The sequence below is a fragment of the Stenella coeruleoalba genome, assembly GCF_951394435.1.
Source record: "Stenella coeruleoalba genome assembly, chromosome: 21".
Taxonomy (NCBI): domain Eukaryota; kingdom Metazoa; phylum Chordata; class Mammalia; order Artiodactyla; family Delphinidae; genus Stenella; species Stenella coeruleoalba.
The window spans coordinates 6,033,147-6,054,788 of NC_137167.1; the positions used below are offsets into that span (position 1 = coordinate 6,033,147).

Genomic DNA, 21,642 nt, shown 5'->3' on the forward strand with positions numbered 1-21,642 from the left:
CTATAGAACAGGCTTATTTGCTTTTCTTGAAGCTTCACCCTGAGGGGCAGCCTAACAAAAGAGCCCCAAACTACATGAGGCAAAAACCAATAAAACTACAAGGAGAAACAGATGAATCTACTGTGATAGTTGGAGACTTCAACACCCCACTGTCAGGAATGGACAGATCCAGCTGGAAGAAGAAAATCAGTAAGGACACAGTTGAAATCCACAACACCATCAACTGGATATAATTAACATCTACTCACTACTTCATTTAACAACAGGAGAATATACATTCTTCTCTCCTCACATGGAACCCAGATAGACCACATTCTGGGCCATAAAACACATCTTACCAATATTTAAAGGAAGAGAAATCATACAATGTCTGCTCTCAGATCACAATGCCTTTAAACTAGAAATCAGCACTAGCAAAATAGCTGGAAACTTCCGCAATACTTGAAAATTAAACAACACACTTCTACATAACACATGAGTCAAAGAAGAAATATCAAGAGAAGTTTTAAAATATGTTGAATTAAATGAAAGAGGAAATACAGTTTATCAAATCTATGTGATGCAGCAAAAGAGGTCCTTAAAGGAAAATTTCTAGCATTGAATGCATACATAAGAAAACAAGAAAGATCTAAAATCAATCATATAAACTTCTACCTTATGAAACTAGAAAATGAACAGTAAATTAATATCAATATGAAAAGAAAAAATAATTAACAGAGCAGAAATCAATGAACTTGAAAACAGAAAATCAATAGAGAAAATCAACAAAACCAAATGTGGATTCTCTGAAAAGATCAATAAAATGGAGAAGATTCTAACTGGGCTAAGAAAAAAGAGAGAAGACACAAATTACTAATATCAGACATGAAAGAGGGGACATCACTACAGATCCCATGGACATTAAAAAGATAATAAAGGGATAATATCAAAAACTCTATGCCAACAAATTTGATAACACTGATGCAATAAACCAAGTCCTTGAAAGACAAAATACGACAAAATTCACACAAAAATAAACAATATGAATAGCCTATATTTATTAAATAAATTGAATCAATAATTAGTAACCTTCCATAACAAAAAGCATTGGTCCAGCTGGATTTTCTGGTGAATTCTACCAAACATTTAAGAAAGAAATCATACTAATTCTCTACAATTTCTTTCAGAAGTTAGAAGTAGAGTGAATACTTCTTAACACATTTTATAGGCCAGCATTACACTAATACAAAACACAAAGACATTACAAGAAAAGAAAACTACAGACCAATATTTCTCATGAATGAAGATGCAAAAATCTTCAACAAAGTATTAGCAGATCAATTCCAAAAACATATAAGAAATATACACCACAACCAAGTGAATTTTGTCTCAACTATGGAGGAGTTGTTCAACATTCGGAAAATCAATTAATGTAATCCATCATAAACCAACAGGCTAAAGAATAAAAATCATATGATCATACCACAGTTACAGAAAATTATATGACAAAATTGAATAGCCATTTATGATAAAAGACCATTAGAAAGCTGTTAATAAAATAAAACTTCCTCAACCTGATAAAGAGTATCTTTAAAAAAAAAACCTACAATAACATTATGCTTAATGGTAAGATTAGAAGCCTTCTTGCTAAGATCGGGAACCAAGCAAGGAAGTCCCCTCTCACCATTCCTTTTTAACATCATATTGGAAGAAACGATGAGAAAATAAAAAGTACATAGATTGGAAAGGAAGAAATAAAACTGACATAATGATAGCATCATGATTGCATAATATGTCTCTCTTTTTGGCTCCTCTGTTCAACAACTAAATTTTGGCATCCATCTATGAACAAAAGCACCTCTGTGGAAGTTGTAGGATCAAGCACCATACACCAAGGGACCCAGGAAGAGTCTTTCCCACCTGTGCATCAGGTAATAGGCACATAGACCTCAGTATAGGCTGTGGAAGAAGCAGGAGCCAGTGAATAGGGCTCAGCCTCTCTTGGTTGTAGTCAGGGAAAACTTGGAGAGTGCTGACTTGGGCAGACACTCATGGACAAGAGAGCCTTGCAGAAGTCCGACCTTCCTGGTAATAGATGCCTGAATTCCTTTGGAGCAAATATATAAATAAATAAGTTTGGAAACATTGGAAAGGGTAAGAGCAACTTTGCCAGCACCACCCCTCCCTCAATGTGACACAGCATGGGGCTGAACTAGCCAGCAGTGACCTCTCAGGGGAAAGGGAAAGCAGTGAGTGAGTGCAAAGCTAACCCAGCTATACAGGACATAGCTGGAGAAATCTATTTCTTTCCCATAGCACCCAGAGTACCGAGACAGCACCTCTATGACTGGGGGACAGATATCAGGAAACAGGCAGATAAGAATATCAAAGGGCATTAAAGGGACATGGTTCCTGATGAATGCTTTCAGTACTCTGGCAGAAAGCCTGCCCATGAGGTGCTGTGAGAACTTCACCCAAGGATCCCACCACCACCTGACCCACAGGCACCTCCAATGCCCCAAGTGCTAAACCAACAACTCCCCCCACTTTTTGGCCTGCTCTTTGTATGCAAATTTGAGTTCAGTGGCAAGAGCAAGGTCTGGTAGACATGGGGTGCCCTCAGAAAATCGGGCCAGTGTCCTTGGGCAAAGGAGAAAGCACAAACATGAGCTGTAGCACACCTTCTGGAAAACAAAAGAGAGGTTTCCAGTAGCTGGTTTAGTGAGTTTTTAAGAATCATAGAAGACACACAAACTTAAAATTCTGCCACAAAATGGAACAAGAAATGTGGAGCAGAGATATCCATAAAGTTGGAGAAAGACCTAGACATAAGCAAGACCAGTAATAAAATCTCCCACCTGAAGACCACTAGTAAAGATTTAAGGAAGTGACTACTATTTCAAATATAAAAAAAGCAATGCAAAACTGTAAGGAATATAAAGAATCAAGGAAGTATGTCATTACCAAAAGGTAATAGTAATACTCCAGTAACTGAACACAAAGATACTGAATTTATCAATTTAGCTAATAAAGAATTCGAACTAGCTGTTTTTACAAACGCAACTGCCTACAAGAATCAACAGACATACAAGTCAATAAAATCAGGATAAACACGTGGATAAAATGAGAAATTTAACAAAGAGGTAGAAATGATAAAAAAGGACCAAAAAGAAATTCTAGAGATGAAGTATGAAATAAATAAAAAGAAAAATGCAATAGGTCATCTACAGCAGAATAGACCAAACAGAAGATGGAACTGGTGATCTAAAGGACAGGAATTTTTAAATAACCCAGTCAGTGTAGCCAAAGAAAAAATACTGAAAAAGAGAAAACAAATCATATGTGATCTATGGGAAACCATCAAACATACAGGTATTAGAATAACTGGAGTTCCAAAAGGAAAAAAGAGAGGATAGGGGGCAGAAAGTCTATTTAAAAAAATAATAGCTGAGCACTTCCCAAACTTGGGAGAGACTGAAACATCCAGTCACAAAGCAAATAGATCACTCCATTATCTCAATGCAAAATGACCTTCTCCAAGATGTATTATAATTACATTGACAAAAATCAAAGACAAAGAGAGAATCGTAAAATAAAGCAAGAGAAAAAAAATGATTGTAACCTACAAATAGAAACCCAGTAGGTACAGGCCAGGACAGAAAAAAATGATATATTCAGTGTGTTGAAAGAATAAAAAAGTCAGTCAAGAATACTTTAACTGGCAAACATATCCTTCAAAAGTAAAAGAGAAATAAAAACTCTCCGAGACAAACAAGAACTGAGGAAATTCATCACCACTATACCTGCCTTACAAGAAATGCTGAAAGAATTTCTTCCACCTGAAATAAAAACATGATAATTAGTAACATGAAAACATACAACACACTCATAAAGGTAAATACACAGATTTTAAAAACTAAATCTGTAAGGGAATGGTGTGTTAACTACTGAACAACAGTATACAGGTTAAAGGGAAAAAGTATTAAAATAACTATACTTACTATAATTTGCTAATGCATGCACTATATGAAAAGAGGTAAATTTTGACATCAAAAACAAAAAAGGGGGAGATAGTAGGGTAGAGCTTTTGTATGTGATCCAAGTTAAGTTACAATCAGCTTAAAATGGACTGTTTTATCTATAAGATGCTTTATGTAAACCTTTATGTAAACCTCATGGTAACCATGTAGCAAAAACCTATAGTAGATTCACAAAGGATAAACAGAGGGCAATCATAGCATACCACCATGGAAAATCATGAATTCATAAAGAGGCAAAAAGAGAAGGACAAAAAGAATAAGGGAGCTGAAACAAACAACAAAAAAACAGCCAAAAAGTAATGAAAGAGATGGCATTACTAAGCACTTACATATCAATAGTTACCCTAATACATGAAATTAATTAATCAGTCAAAGGTCAGAGTGGCTGAATGGATGAAAAAACAAGACCCAACTAAGTCTGCCTTCAAGAGAATCACATAGCCTCAAAGAGATGTAAAAATATCCCATGTAAATGGAACCCAAAAGAAAGAGGGGGTAGCTATACTTATATCAGACAAAAAAAGGCTTTAAGCCAAAAAATGGTAACAAGACAAAAGGAAGATCATTATATAATTATAAAGTGGTCAACTCTGCAAGATATAACAATTGTGAATATACACACCCAACAACAGAGCACCTAATATACTAAGCAAATACTGAAAGGAGAAATTGACAACAAGACAATAATAGTAAGACACTTCAATACTCCACTTTCAACAATGGAAAGATAATCCAGACAAAAAATCACAAAGAAATGCTGGACCTGAGCTATACTTTATACCAAATTGACCTAACAGATATATATAGAACATTCCACCCAAGAGCAGCAGAATACATATTCTTCTCAAGTGTACATGGAACATTACCAAGGATAGGTCATATAAGCCACAATACAAATGTTAGCAAATTTAAGAAAATTGAAAACATACGAAGTATCTACTTGACCAACACGATATGAAACTAGAAATCAACAGCAGGAAAGCTAGAAAATTCACACACATGTAGAAATTAAACAACACACTCCTGAACAAACAATAGGTCAAGAAAGAAATTAGAAAGGACATTTTAAAATCTTAAAACAAATAAAAATGGAAACAACACAGACAAAAACTGGGGTTCTGTAAAAGCAGCTCTTAGAAGTTTATAGCAGTAAATGCATATATTAAGAAAATACAAATAATCCTAAAATTTATATGGAACCATAAAAGACCCAGAATTGCCAAAGCAACCCTAAGGAAAAAGAACAAAGCGGAAGGCATAATCCTCCCAGACTTCAGACAATATTACCAAGCCACAGTAATCAAAACAGTGTGGAATTGGCACAAAAACAGATATATCAATGCAACAGAATAGAGAGCCCAGAAATAAACCCACACAGTTACAGTCAATTAATCTTTGACAAAGGAGGCAAGACTATATACCATGGGAAAAAAGACAGTCTCTTCAGCAAGTGGTGCTGGGAAAGTTGGACAGCTTCATGTAATGAATGAAGTTAGAACACAGCCTCAAACCATAAAAAAATTAAACTTGAAATGCCTTAAACACTTAATCATAAGCCTAGAAGAGATAACAGGCAAAACATTCTCTGACATAAAGCATACCAATGTTTTCTTAGGTCAATCTCCCAAGACAATAGAAATAGAAACAAAATAAACAAATGAAACCTAATCACTTACAAGCTTTTGCACAGCAAAAGAAACCATCAACAAAATGAAAAGAAAACCTACAGAATGGGAGAAAATATCTGCAAACCATGTGACCAACAGGGCTTAATTTCCAAAATATACAAACAGCTCATAAAACTAAATATTGAAAGTTTATAGCAATACAGTCATATAGCAGGGAAAAAAAAATCTCAAGTAATAAGCAACCTAACCTTACACCTAAAGCAACTAGAGGAAGGAGAAGAAACAAAACCCAAAGTTAGTAGAAAGAAATAAATCATAAAGATCAGAGCAGAAATAAATGAAATCAGAACAAAGAGACAACAGAAAATATCTATGAAACTAAAAGCTGGTTCTTTGAAAAGATAAACAAAATTGATAAACCTTTAGCCAGACTCATCAAGGAAAAGTAAAAAAAAAAAGGAGAGGTCTCAAATCAATAAAACTAGAAAAGAAAAAGAAGTTACAACTGACACCACAGAAATACAAAGGATCATAAGAGAGTATACAGGCCAATAAAATGGAAAACCTAGAAGAAATGGACAAGACTGTACCAGGAAGAAATAGAAAATATGAACAGACCAATCACAAGTTCTAAAATTGAAACTGTAAGTAAAAAACTCCCAAAAAACAGAAGTCCAGGACCAGATGGCTTCACAGGCAAATTCTACCAAACGTTTAGAGAAGAGTCAACACATACTCTCTGAAACTCTTCCAGAAAACTGCAGAGGAAGGAAGACTCCCAAACTCATTCTGTGAGGGCACCATCACCCCAATAGCAAAACCAGACAAAGACATCACATAAAAAGAAAGTTACAGGCCAATATCACTGATGAACATAGATGCAAAAATCCTCAATAAAATACTAGTAAATCGAATCCAACAAAACATTCAAAGAATCATATACCATGATCAAGTGGGATATATCCCAGGGATGCAAGGATTTTTCAGTATCCACAAATCAATCAGTGTGATACACCACATTAGCAAATTGAAGAATAAAAACTATATGATCATCTCAATAGATCTAGAAAAAGCCTTTGACAAAATTCAACACCCATTTATGATAAAAATTCTTCAGGATGTGGGCATAGAGGGAATATACCTGAACATAATAAAGGCAATATATGACAAGCCCACAGCTAACATCATACTCAATGGTGAAAAGCTGAAAGCATTTCCTCTAAGATCAGGAACAAGACAAGGATGTCCAGTCTCACCACTATTATTCAACATAGTTTTGGAAGTCCTAACCATAGCAATCAGAGAAGAAAATGAAATAAAAGGAATACAAATTGGAAGAGAAGAAGTAAAACTGTCACTATTTGCAGATGATATGGTACCATACATAGAAAATCCTACCAGAAAACTACTAGAGTTCATCAATGAATTCAGTAAAGCTGCAGGATACAAAAGTAATTCATAGAAATCTGTTGCATTTCTATACACTAACAACAAAAGACCAGAAAGAGAAAATAAGGAAACAATTCCATTAACCATCACATCAAAAAGAATAAAATACCTGGGAGTAAACCTACCTAAGGAGGCAAAAGACCTGTACCAAAAACGGTAAGATGCTGAGTCATGATATCGAATATGACACAAACAGTTGGAAAGATATACCATGTTCTTTGATTGTCAAAATGACTATACTACCCAAGGTGATCTACAGACTCAATGCAATCCCTATCAAAATACCAATGGCATGTTTTGCAGACCTAGAACACACAAAAAAATCTTAAAATCTGTATGGAAACACAAAGACCCTGGAGAGCCAAAGCAAGCTTGAGAAAGAAAAACAAAGCTGGAGGAATCAGCTCCCTGACTTCAGACTATATTATAAAGCTACAGTCATCAAAACAGTATGGTACTGGCACAAAGACAGACTTATAGATCAATGGAACAGGACAGAAAGCCCAGAAATAAACCCATGCACCTATGGTCAATTAATTTGCAATAAAGGAGGCAAGACTATACAATAGAGGAAAAACAATCGCTTCAATAAATGGTGCTGTGAAAACTGGACAGCTATGTGTAAAAAAATGAAATTAGAATATTCTTTAAGACCATACACAAAAATAAGCTCAAAATGGATTAGACCTAAATGTGAGAGAGGACACTGTAAAACTCTTAAAAGAAAACATAGGTGGAATAGTCTCTGACATAAATCAAAGCAATATCTTTTTTGATCTGTCTCCCAGAGTAATGGAAACAAAAACAAAAATAAACAAATGGGACCTAATTAAGCTCAAAAGCTTTTGCACAGCAAAGGACACCATAAAAAAAACAAAAAGACAACCCATAGAATGGGAGCAAATATTTGCCAATGATGTGACCAACAGGGGATGTCTCCAAAATTTATAAACAGCTCGTGCGACTTAATATCATCAAAAGAAAACAACCCAATCAAAACATGGGCAGAAGACCTAAATAGACATTTCTCCAAAGACAACATACAGATGGCCAAGAGGCACATGAAAAGAAGCTCAACATCGCTAATTATTAGAGAAATGCAAATCAAAACTACAAAGAGACATCACCTCAAACCAGGCAAAATGGCTATGATCAAAAAAATCCACAAATAATAAATGCTGCTGCAGACGGTGTGGAGAGAAGGGAACCCTCCTACACTGTTGGTGTCAATGTAAATTGGTGCAGCCACTATGGAGAACAGTATGGAGGTTCCTTAAAAAACTAAAAATAGAGCTACCATACAATCCTGCAATCCCACTCCTGGACATATATCTGGAGAAAAACATGGTCCAAAAGGATACATGCACCCCAGTGTTCACTGCAGCACTATTTACAATAGCCAAGACATGGAAGCAACCTAAATGTCTATCAAAAGAGGAGTAAAGAAGATGTGGTACATATATACAATGGAATATTACTCAGCCATTAAAAGGAATGAAATAATGCCACTTGCAGCAACATGGATGGACCTAGAGACTGTCATGCTGAGTGAAGTTAGTCAGACAGAGAAAGAGAAATATGATATTGCTTATAGGCAGAATCTAAAAAGAAATGATACAAATGAACTTATTTATAAAACAGAGACACTCACAGACTTAGAAAATGAACTTATGGTTACCGGTGGGGAAGGGTGGGGGGAAGGGATAGTTAGGCAGTTGGGGATTGACATGTACACACTATTATATTTTAAATGGATAACCAACAAGGACCTACTGTATAGCACAGGGAACTCTGCTCAATATTATGTAACAACCTAAATGGGAAAATAATTTGAAAAAGAATAGATACATGTATATGTGTGACTGAATCACTTTGCTGTACATCTGAAAGTAACACAACATTGTTAATCAACTATATTCCAATATAAAATTAAAAGTTTTAAAAAGAAAGAAAAAATACATGCAGCCCAATATTCACTGCAGCACTATTTACAATAGCAAAGACATGGAAGCAATCTAAATGTCCATCAACAGCGGAGTGGATAAAGAAGATGTGGTACATATATACAACGGAACATTCCTCAGCCATAATAAAGAATGAAATAATGCCATTTTCAGCAACATGGGTGGACCTAGGGATTATCATACTAAGTGAAGTAACTCAGAGAGAGAAAGACAAATATCATATGATATTGCCTATGTGTGGAATCTGAAAAATGGTACAAATGAACTTATTTACAAAACAGAAAGAGTCACAGATGTAGAAAACAAACTTATGGTTACCAAAGGTGAAAGGAGGTGGGGGAGGGATAAATTGTTTGGGATTAACATATACACACTACTGTATATAAAACAGATAACTAAGAAGGACCTACTGTATAGCACAGGGAACTCTGCTCAGTATTCTATAATAACCTATATGGGAAAAAAATCTAAAAATAACAGATATATGTATAACTGATCCACTTTGCTGTACACCTGAAACTAACACAACATTGTAAATCAACTATACTCCAATTTAAAAAAAATGAAAAAAAAAATAGGGGTGTTCTACTATCACTTGAGATTGACAATCCAACCTTCTATCCACTGCACTTTTACTTGTTTGGTATGGGAAGTAAATTGGCCTCATTGGGCAAAAAAAAAAAAAGTCTATTACAAAATGAGGGATAAAACCAATAGTTTTCCCTCACCCTATATATTCATAGACACACAAACTTTAGCTTAATTATCTTCCCGTAACGAACAGGTTAATGTATTTATTGGAATATTTAATACCTCTGAAAAGTGCCCAACTGTAATAATAAATTTGTTAGAGTCATCAGCAATTTAATTCTGTACAATGTCCTCTAAAACATATGGCTACAAATTTAGTAACCCAATTCAGCCCCACATTTTAAGTAGATACATGTCCTAGCACACAGTAGGAACCCAATAAACATTGAATAAATTAACGAATGATGCTGAAAAGTGTCCAAGAGAGGTGATTTGGGAAAACACGAATCATGTGCTTACTTACTCCATGTCCATTGCACTTTAGTGAACACTCATATGATCTGTCTGCAAGTATCCTTGATTCTACACATTCACGATTTACACAAATCTAAAGAAAAACACATACAAATTTTTTTTTCTGAGTTAGAGCAGTCCAGTTATTGTAACATTACCATCAGTAATTTTATAACATAAGACCACAGACATTCAATGCAGTAATTTCCATTAAGTACTGCTTTTGCTGTAACCCACAAATTTTTATATGTTGTATTTTCATCTTCATTTAATTAAAAATATTTTTCAATTTCTCTTGAGATTTCTCCTTTGGCATAAGTGTTATTTAGAAATGTGTAGTGTAAGCTACAAATATTTGGGGATTTTTCCAATAAGTCTTATGTAAACTATGGACTTTGGGTGAGGATGATGTAATAGTGTAGGATTGTGGATAGTGTAGGTGTCTGCACTTCTGTGGGGTAAGTGGTTATGGGAACTCCCTGTACTTTCTGCAACTTTTGATGTGAACCTAAAACTTCCCTAAAAAATAAAGTTTATTTTTTAAAATAAATTTTAAAGAAATGATTCAGGCTTCTGGTATTCGGTTCCCCATTTAAGGAGTTTGGAAGTTGACACTCCATCCTAACAACAAGTAAAAAGTTGAGCAGACTGAAGAAGCAACAACTCTTTTAGGATCCATAAAAGAAGTGACTTGGGGGCAAACCACTGCCCCCAAATTGGAGAGACAGACGAGCTAACACAGGGAGTCACAGCTTACCAGAGAAAAGATTCACAAGCGGAAACCTCCTCAGGTACCCATCCCAGCGTCGGAAAGCCTGAACTGTAATTGATGAATTGCTGGAGGCGCAATACAGACACCTCTGAGAGTCAGGAACTCCAGGAGAGCCCCACAATTTTGTGAGATGTACATCCAGGAGCTCAGCCAACGTTCTCACAGTAAATATTAGAGAAAAACATTTCTTGTATTCTGGCAGGAGGAGGGGAAAAGGAACCATTTTGAAGTAGCCAGAGCACTCTGTTCTTAACAAGACTTGCCCTCAGGAGAAACCAGTTAACTAGAGCCTAATCTGGTGATGTCTTATCAGAGCCTAACTGGTCTGAGGGAAGGGAAATACCCAATTTCAGTCAGCTCTAACCTTCCATGTGTAAGAAGAGAAATACCCAACTCCAGCCCACTCCAGCCATCCTGTCCCATCTAAGGGAGGAGAAAAAACATGAGAAACACTTGTGAAGTTCACAGTCCAGAGGCACAGGTTCACTGAAAGACTCAGACCTGTTCATAAGACTAAAGAACACTTCCCCTTCCCACAACACCTCACCACCACATTTCTAAAGATCTATTTACAGCAGTTCTTTTATCTGGTTCATCATGTCCAGCTCTCAAGAAAACAGATAAGGTTATATACTAAAAGCTAAAAAACACAATTGGAAAAACGGAGACAGTATCAGAACCATACATGTCATGGATACTGAAATTATCAGACCAGGAGTTTAAAACAACTATGATTAATATGCTAAGGGCTCTAATAGATGAAGTAGACAGTATGCAAGAACAGACGGGAGATGGAAGCAGAGGGACAGCAATCCTAAGAAAAAAATAAAAATAAATGCTGGAATGAAAAAAAAAAACCACTGTAACAAAAATGAATAAATGCCTTTAACGGGCTTATTAGTACACTGGAAATAGCTGGGGGAAGAATCTCTGAGCTAGAGGATATCAATAGAATCGTTGAAAATGAAAAAGCAAAAAGAACAAAGACAAAAACATAACACAGAATATCCAAGGACTACGCGACAACTATAAAAGGTGTAACATATATGTAATGGAAATGCCAGAAGAAAAAGAAAAAGGAGCAGAAGAAATATTTGAAACAATAATGACTAAGGATTTCCTCCAAATTAATGTCAGACACCAAACCACAGTTCCAGGAATCTCAGAAAACAATAAGCAGGATAAATGCCAAACAAACAAACTAACAAACCCCTACACTTAGGCATATTGTGTTCAAACAGAAAATCAAAGAATAAATCCTGAAAAAAGCAAAAATTTTTTTTAAAACCGTACCTATAGAGGAACAAAGATAAGAATTACATCTGACTTCTCCTCAGAAACCAGGCAGTCAGAAGAGTAGAGTAAAATATTTAAAGTATTGACAGAAAAAAATCCCTAACCTAGAATATAGAATTCTATATACTTGCAAAATTATCCTTCAAAAGTGAAAGAGAGATAAAGACTTTTTCAGACACACAAAAATGGAGGGAATTTTTCGCTAAGAGAGCTGTCTTGCAAGACATGTTAAAAGAAGTTCTTAAGAGAGAAGGAAAATAACATAGGTCAGAAACTAACAGGATGTACAATAGCTTTACGTAAACTATTTTCTTTGTGTGATAAGCATGTGTCAATGTAGGTTGATCAATTGTAACAACCGTACCACACTGGTGGGCGATGTTAGTAACAGGGAAGACATGCCTGTGTGGGGCCAAGAGGGCGTGTAGGAAATCTCTCTAACATCCTTTCCATTTTATTGTGATTCTAAAATTGTTCTTTAAAAACAGTCCAAAAAAATGATTCAGGGCAGGGAAATGGGAGAAACAAATAAAACAAGACTGACATAAAAAAAAATCAGAATCAAAAAATCACTTTTAATTACAATAGCCTGAAATCTAACAAAACCATCCCTAAGAGCACAGTTTAAATAGTAATCTGTATTACTGCACATATTGAAAGTTTGCATAGAAAGAAAATCAATTCAATAATCAGGAGTTTTCACTAAATATGCGCTATTATTCGAGTTCCTAAGAAAATATATTAGAAGTTTTCATTAAAATATACTACAGATATCTAACATTCTATTATGGAATGTATTAAACATCCAAATATTAATTCTTTTAAGTATAAAGTATAATAATCAGAGGATTAAGGATACATTCCCAACTCCCTTATTTCTAGCAATATCAACTTCCCTAAGTTGCAGTTTTCTTAAATGAGTACAATAATACTTTTTCTGAACTATTTGAGATTTGTTTCAAGGTAAAATGAAATAATGTATGTGAAAATGATTTCCTTTCACACATGAAATCACAACACTCTTCAGAGAAATGGCCTCACAAAACCCTTTCTAAACCCCAACACCCTAACCCTTTTAAGCCTTTAATGTGTTCCGTCTTCTCATTAGTTCTTGGCCTCCGTGGTGTGTCTAACAACTCCTTTTAGAATGTAGAGATTTTGAAGTAAATTTATTTCCTCTATGTTTTCTCCAGATTTGGTTGGTTGGTCTCATAGATAACAAATTATAATAACAATAAATAACAGCCAACCTATATTTAGCTCTTACTATGTGCTGGGCATTGTGCTAAGCACTTTATACTATTATCTCATTTAATCTTTGCAATAACTCCATAGAGTAAATGTTATTATTATCCCCACTTTACATACAGTTGTGATATCTCAGACTGGTTAGGTAACTTGCAAAATGTCAAAAACTAAGAGGTAAAGACTGATTCTTAGCAGCCCCATCTAAGTTGTGCTTTTATCTACTGGGCCGCAAAGAGACATATATTACTATGTGGGATTTCTTCTTTCTTCTCCAAGAAGAAAAGTGAATTTCCATGTTATGGAATATTTAACTACAAGTACAAGTATTCCCAAGATTTCTCTCTTCCCCACTCCAGCCCCAGAACACTTGGATTTTCCTTGCTCACAACACTGAAATTCTAATGGGGATCAAACAATTCTCATTTCCCTCAGATACCAATTGAAGCTTATTCATTTTCTCCTTAACCAAATATTTAAGTTTACAAAGCACTAGTAATTAACTGTACTATTTATTAAAGGAATTAATAAAACTAGATTTTTAAAAATAGATTTTAAGTCATTTACCCTCCCAGTATCACAAATAGAGCCATTTTTGACCACCATTGGATCTTCTCCACCTTTCGTTGTGTAGTGCATAGTTATACATACAGTATTTCGTACAAAAGCATAAATCACAGAAGCACCGTCTCGAAGGAAAGGAGTTTGAAAGGGGTAGGTGCAAATTAATCTGCCACATATAAGATTCCTGCAAACATAATAAATTATACGATTATTATGCATTAGGCATTTATTAGGAATGCATCAGATTGGTTTCTTTGACAAAAAAGTAAAAAATAAACAATGGTTCTCCATTTATGGCAATATATCTAAGGAAAATGTAACCCTTTAATGCTAACATTTAAAGTAAAAAGTAAAGCCATTGATACAGGCTTAATAAGCCTGTAGCACAAGAAAGATGCCAAGGCTAGAGATTTTGATTTCAGATTTACTCCCATACACATGTGATACTTGAAACCACTGGAATGAATGACATATATAGAGAAAAACTAAAAACAGAATCTTACAGAACACGAGAGGTTATCTTTAATATTTGCATAGCATACCTCCATGCACAAAATTTATATTTGCTTCTTTCTCTACCACAGTTCCCAAACCTATCAGTTTGAGACTGTATTTCTTCATAGCAGGCAAATGGAGCATTTTTTGAACCTGTCAAAGTTAGAAATATATTTGGATTAAAACTTCCTTTTTTTCCATCTTCCTCAATTTCCTCATATATTTATGTTTCTTATGTTTTTTTCTCTATTATTATCATCTATTCAAAAGTTTCCTAGTGACGTTGTAAGAAAAAAGAAATGATTAAAGTGAAAAGTAACGCTCATGGTTATTTCTCCTTTTACTTCATTTTCAGTCATTTCCATCACAAAAGATATGAGGATGGGGAGAGCTACAGAAGTGTAAACCTTGAGAGGGCTCTGTGAAAGAAGACAAGAGAGAGAAAACTATACTTGTTCTCCTAGATTCTGAGTAGGAATTTATAAAAAGCCAGGTGTATAAAAAAATCTCATTAAAGAAACCTCGTATCTTCAGAAAGTCTGAAGTGAAGGGACCAAAATTGCCAAACTATAAATTTACCTGTTTTTCCTTCATTCCTATATTAGTTTTTTTATCATTGTATAAAAAATTACCAATATACTGGCACCTTAAAACAATACCCACGTCACAGTTTCTGTAAGTCAGGAGCCTGGCAAAGCACAAGCAGGTTTTCGGTTCAGGGTCTCACTAGGCTGAAATAAAGTTCTTAGCTGGGGTTACAGTCTCATTTGAGGCTGGAGTCCTCTTCCAATCTCACTGGTCGTTGGAAGAATTCATTTTTTTGCACCCATTGCTCCATTGTCTTACTATCTGCCAGGGGTTGCTCTTGGCCCCTCGGGTCCTAGTCACACGGCCCTCTCACAACAATGGCAGCTTATTTCTGCCAAGCCAGCAAGAGAATCTTCTGACATCTTCCTTCTTCTAAAGGCTCACATTATTAGGTGAGGCCCCACTCAGAATGATCTCCCTTTTGATTAATTCAAAGTTGACTAATTATGGACCTTAATTACATCTTTAAAATTCCTTCATATTTACTATGTAATCTAATCATAGGAATGATATTCCATCATATATTCACGGGTTCTCCCCCAACTCAGAGAGGGGATTATCCAAGAAATGTACACCAGAAGAATATTGGGGGCCATCTTAGAATTCCACCTAGCACAGTCACCGTCTCCAAAATGAACCTTGCTAAGTCTAACTGCCCATCTATAAAATATAAAAGTAGGTAATAATATCTACCTCAGTGGATTGTTATGAAACTTAATTAAGATGATGCTTATTTAGTCACTCTTTTTTTTTATTAATTTATTAATTTATTTTTGGTTGCATTGGGTCTTCGTTGCTGTGCATGGGCTTTCTCTAGTTGCAGCGAGCGGGGGCTACACTTCACTGCGGTGCACGGGCTTCTCATTGCAGTGGCTTCTCTTGTTGCAGAGCACGGGCTCTAGGCTCACAGACTCTAGAGCGCAGGCTCAGTAATTGTGGCGCCATGGGCTTAGTTGCTGAACAGCATGTGGGATTTTCCCGGACCAGGGCTCGAACCTGTGCCCCCTGCATTGGCAGGCGGATTTTCAACCACTGCGCCACCAGGGAAGTCCCATATTTAGTCACTCTTAATTCCCATCTAATCCTTCTCCATTTTCTTTTGAGATTAAGAAGGTTTCTCCTATTTACCAGCTCCTTCTATGATTTACATTTTCCCCACTATTCCCTTTAATTTTTTACCTTCTCCTAATTCTATCTCTTTCCACCATTTTTAAACATTGGTCCATCAAAGGTGCTTGTATATGTACCGTGAGGACAGGTAATGGTATTTCTGAGTATTCACAATGTTTATTAGCTCAGTTGTGAATCTGAGAATACCAGGTTAGGAATGCTCTTCATCCAGGCCAATTTTTACTCATTCAAATAGTGCTTCTAAAGGTACCAATGAGCCCTGTATTTAATTTCTCCCTTGAATACCTTCTCTCATTAGTGTTAGGGACTTTCTTTCAGCTCAGTCTGGGTTTTCCAAGGTGATATGGAAACACCAAAAGGGCAACACTTTGAAAATGTGAAATCACATGTCAAATATTTCCTTAAACCCAGTATACTGATGAAGTCTACAAAGTAAGAGAATTTTCTCTTCTATAGTCCAAATAGTGTATTTAGATTCCCTCTAACCTATTATCAAATGCTATGAGGTACCACAAAATAGTAGATGGACTTTCATAGACAGATGTGCATGGCTGGTACTAGGTCAGTAAATGTGGGTGCTGGAAAACTACTACAAGTAGTTTAGGCAAGACTCATAAATAGCACTGCAGAGTAGGGAGTCTGAGGTTTTACTCCCTTGACCACTATTAGAGACGACTAGTTTACGTTTCCAGTTAGATGGACTAGAAGGCCACCCCATCTCAACTGTAATAAAGGGAGCCATTGAAACGTTAGCTAAAGTTTTATCTTTTATAACCTGACATCTTTCTCACCTCATCTCATGACTAACAGGCATTTGCAACTTAACATATCCTAAAACCAAATTGTTTTACACCCTAGGCTTCTTTATAGGACCATTAGTCAACCAATGTTCAGGCGAAAACTTAGGAAGAATTCTTGATTTCTTTTTCCCCCCCTCACTACCTGCCTCCACCATCTAATCCAGGTATTATGGACACTGCCCCTAAATACAGCCTGAGCATGACCACTTCTCATCTGCTGCGCAGTCACCACTCTAGCCTGTGCTATCATCAGTTCTCTTCTAATATGCTACCATAGCTTCTAAACGACTCCCCACTTCCACTCTCCATAGTACATTCTCCATATCGTAAGTCAGAGTGATCTTTTTAAAAAATAAAAATACATCAGCCTCTTACTTAAATATCTCTAGTGGTTTCCCATTACATTAAGAATAAAATCCAATTTTCTTGCCATGGTCCTTACTCAGCCTGGTTCACTACCTTTCAGCCACACTGCCCTTCTTTTCATCCTTGAACTCACCAAATTCATTCCTAACTCAGAACCATAATATTTGCTGCATTTCTCTGCCCAAAATGCTCTTTCCTAAGATCATCTTCTGGCTGACTTCTTCTTAATATTAAAGTTTCTACTCACATTTCACTTCCACACAGAAACCATCTCTGAACACCCTGTCTGAACAGCCTCACCTTCATCATCAGTCTTTTTCCTATCACTCTGTTTGCTGTTGCTTTGTTTGGGGGATTTTTTTGCTGTTGTTATCATACCATTCACCACTAATGGAAATGATTATATTTATTTACTTATTTACTAATTTTTTATTGTTTATGCCTGAACCCTTCACTGGAATATAACCTCCATAAGAATAGGAATCTTTTTTTTTTGTCTTTCCCATCCCTGGGTTTCCAGTCCTAGAAGAATGCCTCACCCAATTAAGGTGATAAATAAATATTTATTGAATGAATGAAAAAAATCAACACCTTGGGGAACATATTCCATGATCTGTCTTTCTTATGGAGTTTGACATCCAAAATCAAAACCTCCAATAGGAATTATACCTATTCTATTTGAAGCAATAGAGATTTTTAAAGATTAACATTTGAAACAAACTCCTTAGTGATCTCTCCCAAATTATGTTTCCAATGTCACCTCACTAATTTCATTAGTTTCTGTTTTGTGGCCTTCTAGATATTTTTTATTGAAAGAGGCAATATCGATTCTACATTTTTCAAATAACTTGTAGATAGAACCAATTTAAAATTTCCACAAATTCATGATACGAAGTAAGAGTTGAAATTTTTTCCTCATGGCTCCTAAAACAGTCCTAAGAGATATTTAAGATAAATAAGCATAAACTTACTTATACAATCTGAAGCCACTTGAGCTATATAATTCTTTTCCATCTCCAATAAACTATAGATTATTACTGTAACACCAGCTGAAATAATGGAGAAATAACTATTTTCAAAGAAGTCCAGGAAACTCATCACTAATTATGAGAATAACAAGAGACAGATTAAATGAAATATTTATTATATTGGCACTCAAGGAAGAAATGTAAGTGAAGATTATCTCTCTATCTCTTGTTTTCATTTATGTTTACACTCCAGCTTCATTCTTCTGTCTCACTGAGGCCCATCCTTTTCCACATGGTCAAAAACATAGCTGTCCAAAACTCTGGAGCTTTATTTATGATAATTTTGAGTCCTTAGAGGGAAAACTCTCTTGTTTAACTGTCTAAAAGTCCCAGAAAAGAAACTCAGAACCTCCCCAACTCCCTTAGCATGACTTAGACATTCAGCTCAAAACCCACCAAATGTAGCAAGGTTGAAGAGTACTGCAGTTAGACTGGGTCTGGTTAGGTACCCGCTACTGTCCAACCAAGTATAAACAGGGGTATAAGACCAAACTATACTAATAACATATTTCCCACAGTAACCATGTGGATATTAAGCAGTTCTTAGAAAGTGGTATTAAGAGGAAAATCCTACCTGAGGCCTCTGCAGAAAAAGATGAATCTAGAAGCCTACTGTGAAATCTTGCCTCTTACCATCAATAAAACAGTTTATGATACTCTGATCTATACTAACCTCTGCCTTCTCTATATAAACTTTGGTACTCCAGAAAAACATGACTACTAGAAAGCATAAACTGTTCCCATAACCTCAACTTTGGCTAACTGTGGGCAAGTGGGGGGCAATTGTCCCCCAATATCCATTCCTTCTTTCTTCCATTCGGTAATAGAACTTTCTTGTTATTAGCAGGGCACATCGACACCAAGCTAGAGAAAACATTTTTCAGACTCCCTTGCAACTAGATATGGTATGTGACTAGGTTCTGGTCAGTGGATTATGAGTAGAAATTATATGCAAAACATCCAGTTAATGGCATTAAGCGCAAGCTGGTTACACTTCCATTTCTTCTTTTCTCCATTCCATGGGCTAGTATAAACGTTTTGTGCTGGAAAACTACCTTCTACCAGAGACACAAGGGATGACGGAGCAAAAAGAAAGGCGACAGGTTCCTGAAAAATGTCACAGAGCAAAGCTGCTGAACCATCTTTGATGAATTGCCTATCTCTGGAATACTATATGAGAGAGAAAATAAAGTCTATCTCTTCTGAACCATTGTATTTTTAGGTATCTGTATAATAAGTTTATTCTCTAACTAATAACGAGGATTGCCATTATAGTAAACCAAATGCTTTAGGAATGGGTGTCCCATATAAAATGTATTACACCAGATGCCACGGTTCACTAGTAACAGGGAGACCAGATTGATCCAGACTGAGCTCCAAACTGATCCACAGTGTTCAGAGGACCAGTGGGAGCACAGGTGGTCAGCTCTACCCAATATCTGCACTGCAGTCATTGAAGAGTTTGCAGTACTGAGTCCAGTGGGATCAGCTGTTAACATAGGCAATCCTAGACACTTTAGAAGCAATTATTACCATTCATGAGATCAAACAAATTAAGCTCAGTTGAATGACCACTTTGAATACTTGTAGTTTCCATTACATAATTCCTGAAACTTCCTATTTATCTTGGTCTCACTTTTGTGAGATTCTATCATAGCACTACTTCTTCTGAGTTCTAAGACACTTTATTTTTTCCTCAGATAAAGGTACAAGCACTATATTCAGAGAGCCACAGTTCCTATCTCCCTATCTCCCTTATATCTGTCATACCAATAAATGCACTACCTATAAAAAATTTTCTAGGGGCCAAAGACAGTGGGCCATCCTCTATACCAGAATTAGAAATGTGCGACAGACTTTAAGTCTAGGTGTTTGGGGCCAAATATTAATTAAATGAATTGACTCCCTGGGGATACTAACTTTCAGAAAATAATTTATTGGTAATAATTTATTGGTAATTAACTGGTAATTTATTGGTAAAGAAAATAATTTATTGGTAATTTATTGGTAAAGAATTTTTGAGGCCTTGATCTCTCTTGGTAAAATTATCCTGGACATTTTATCAAGAACTAGACTAGGACACACATCTACTTCTCTGACATTTAAAAAACTCTCATTGAGGAAGAGATCAGCAAGATGGCAGAGTAAGAGATCTCTCCAGCCTTCGTTCCCTCCCCCGCAACACACAAAAACAACAGTTAGCTCTCTACAAACGAAAATAGCCCTGGGAGGGGCTCAAGGGTACGATTAAGAACCTATAGTGGGCTTCCCTGGTGGCGCAGTGGTTGAGTCCGCCTGCCAATGCAGGGGACACGGGTTCGTGCCCCGGTCCGGGAAGATCCCACATGCCGCGGGGCGGCTGGTCCCATGAGCCATGGCCGCTGAGCCTGCGCATCTGGAGCCTGTGCTCCGCAACGGGAGAGGCCACAACAGTGAGAGGCCTGCGTACCGCAAAAAAAAAAAAAAAGAAGAACCTATAGCAACACAGCGGAGCAAAAAAGGAGACTAACTGGACAGAAAGGACCACTGGGTAGATGACTTAGGGGACATACTTGGAGAGCGGCAGGAACACAGAAGGGTGGGGACTATCAGCATCTGTCATGCAGTGGATGCCACCACCGTCCCCAGTGGCCTGCTCTCCAGAGGACACGGCAGAGTTTGCCAGGAGGGCCTCCACAACAGCCATGGACACCCCACAGCTTTCACAGTCGAGGACCCCACAGGGCTCACCACAGGAGGACCCCAGCAGCCCGCTCCACAGAGGACACTGGCAGCTTTCTCCATGAGGCTATCAAGAGCCATCTCCACGCAAATAAGAAGATGCTGCTGCACCCCACCCAGAAAGAGCTGCTAGTGTTCTGGCCAAAGACCAGGGCTGCCCCTCCACCCCAAACGCTGCATATGCCCCAGACCCCAGAGCCAGAGCTGCTCCATGGGCACCCAGTCACCAGTCCTGTGTGCTGCCCAGAGCCTTAGACCCTGGATCCACTGTTGCTCAGCAAGCACATGCTTTCCAGGCCTTGCCTCCACGGATGCTCCACGTGGGCCCATGCCTGAGACAGCAGGAAAAGCCTACAGGTACTATCATACAGCTAATACTATACTTATCTAACTAAGTGTAATATTAAGCGTTCTCCATCTAAGAGAACATCGCTAAATCACAACAATGTTTTACTAATTTCTTACTACTTTCATTCAATGTTGACCCTATACAGTGCAGCAAGGAAATAAAAAGAAGTAAATAACATACAAA

General features: G+C 36.7%; 1 protein-coding gene across 11 annotated transcripts in view; it reads right to left on the reverse strand.

Annotated features, from left to right (window-relative positions):
- Window positions 1–21,642, reverse strand: part of ADAM32 (ADAM metallopeptidase domain 32) — a 168,674-nt gene that overhangs the window by 44,572 nt on the left and 102,460 nt on the right. For 10 of the 11 annotated variants that reach the window (XR_013825545.1, XM_079909326.1, XM_079909318.1 and 7 more), the window contains 3 exons: window positions 14,524–14,629; window positions 13,985–14,165; window positions 10,115–10,198 (listed from right to left, as the gene is read on the reverse strand). Coding sequence is in view for 10 of the 11 variants with exons in the window: in XM_079909326.1 (XP_079765452.1) it covers window positions 10,115–10,198; window positions 13,985–14,165; window positions 14,524–14,629 (371 nt within the window). In the remaining variant the exon portion in view is untranslated. The remainder of the gene's footprint in view (window positions 1–10,114; window positions 10,199–13,984; window positions 14,166–14,523; window positions 14,630–21,642) is intronic. The other variant, XM_079909320.1, reaches the window with a different exon arrangement.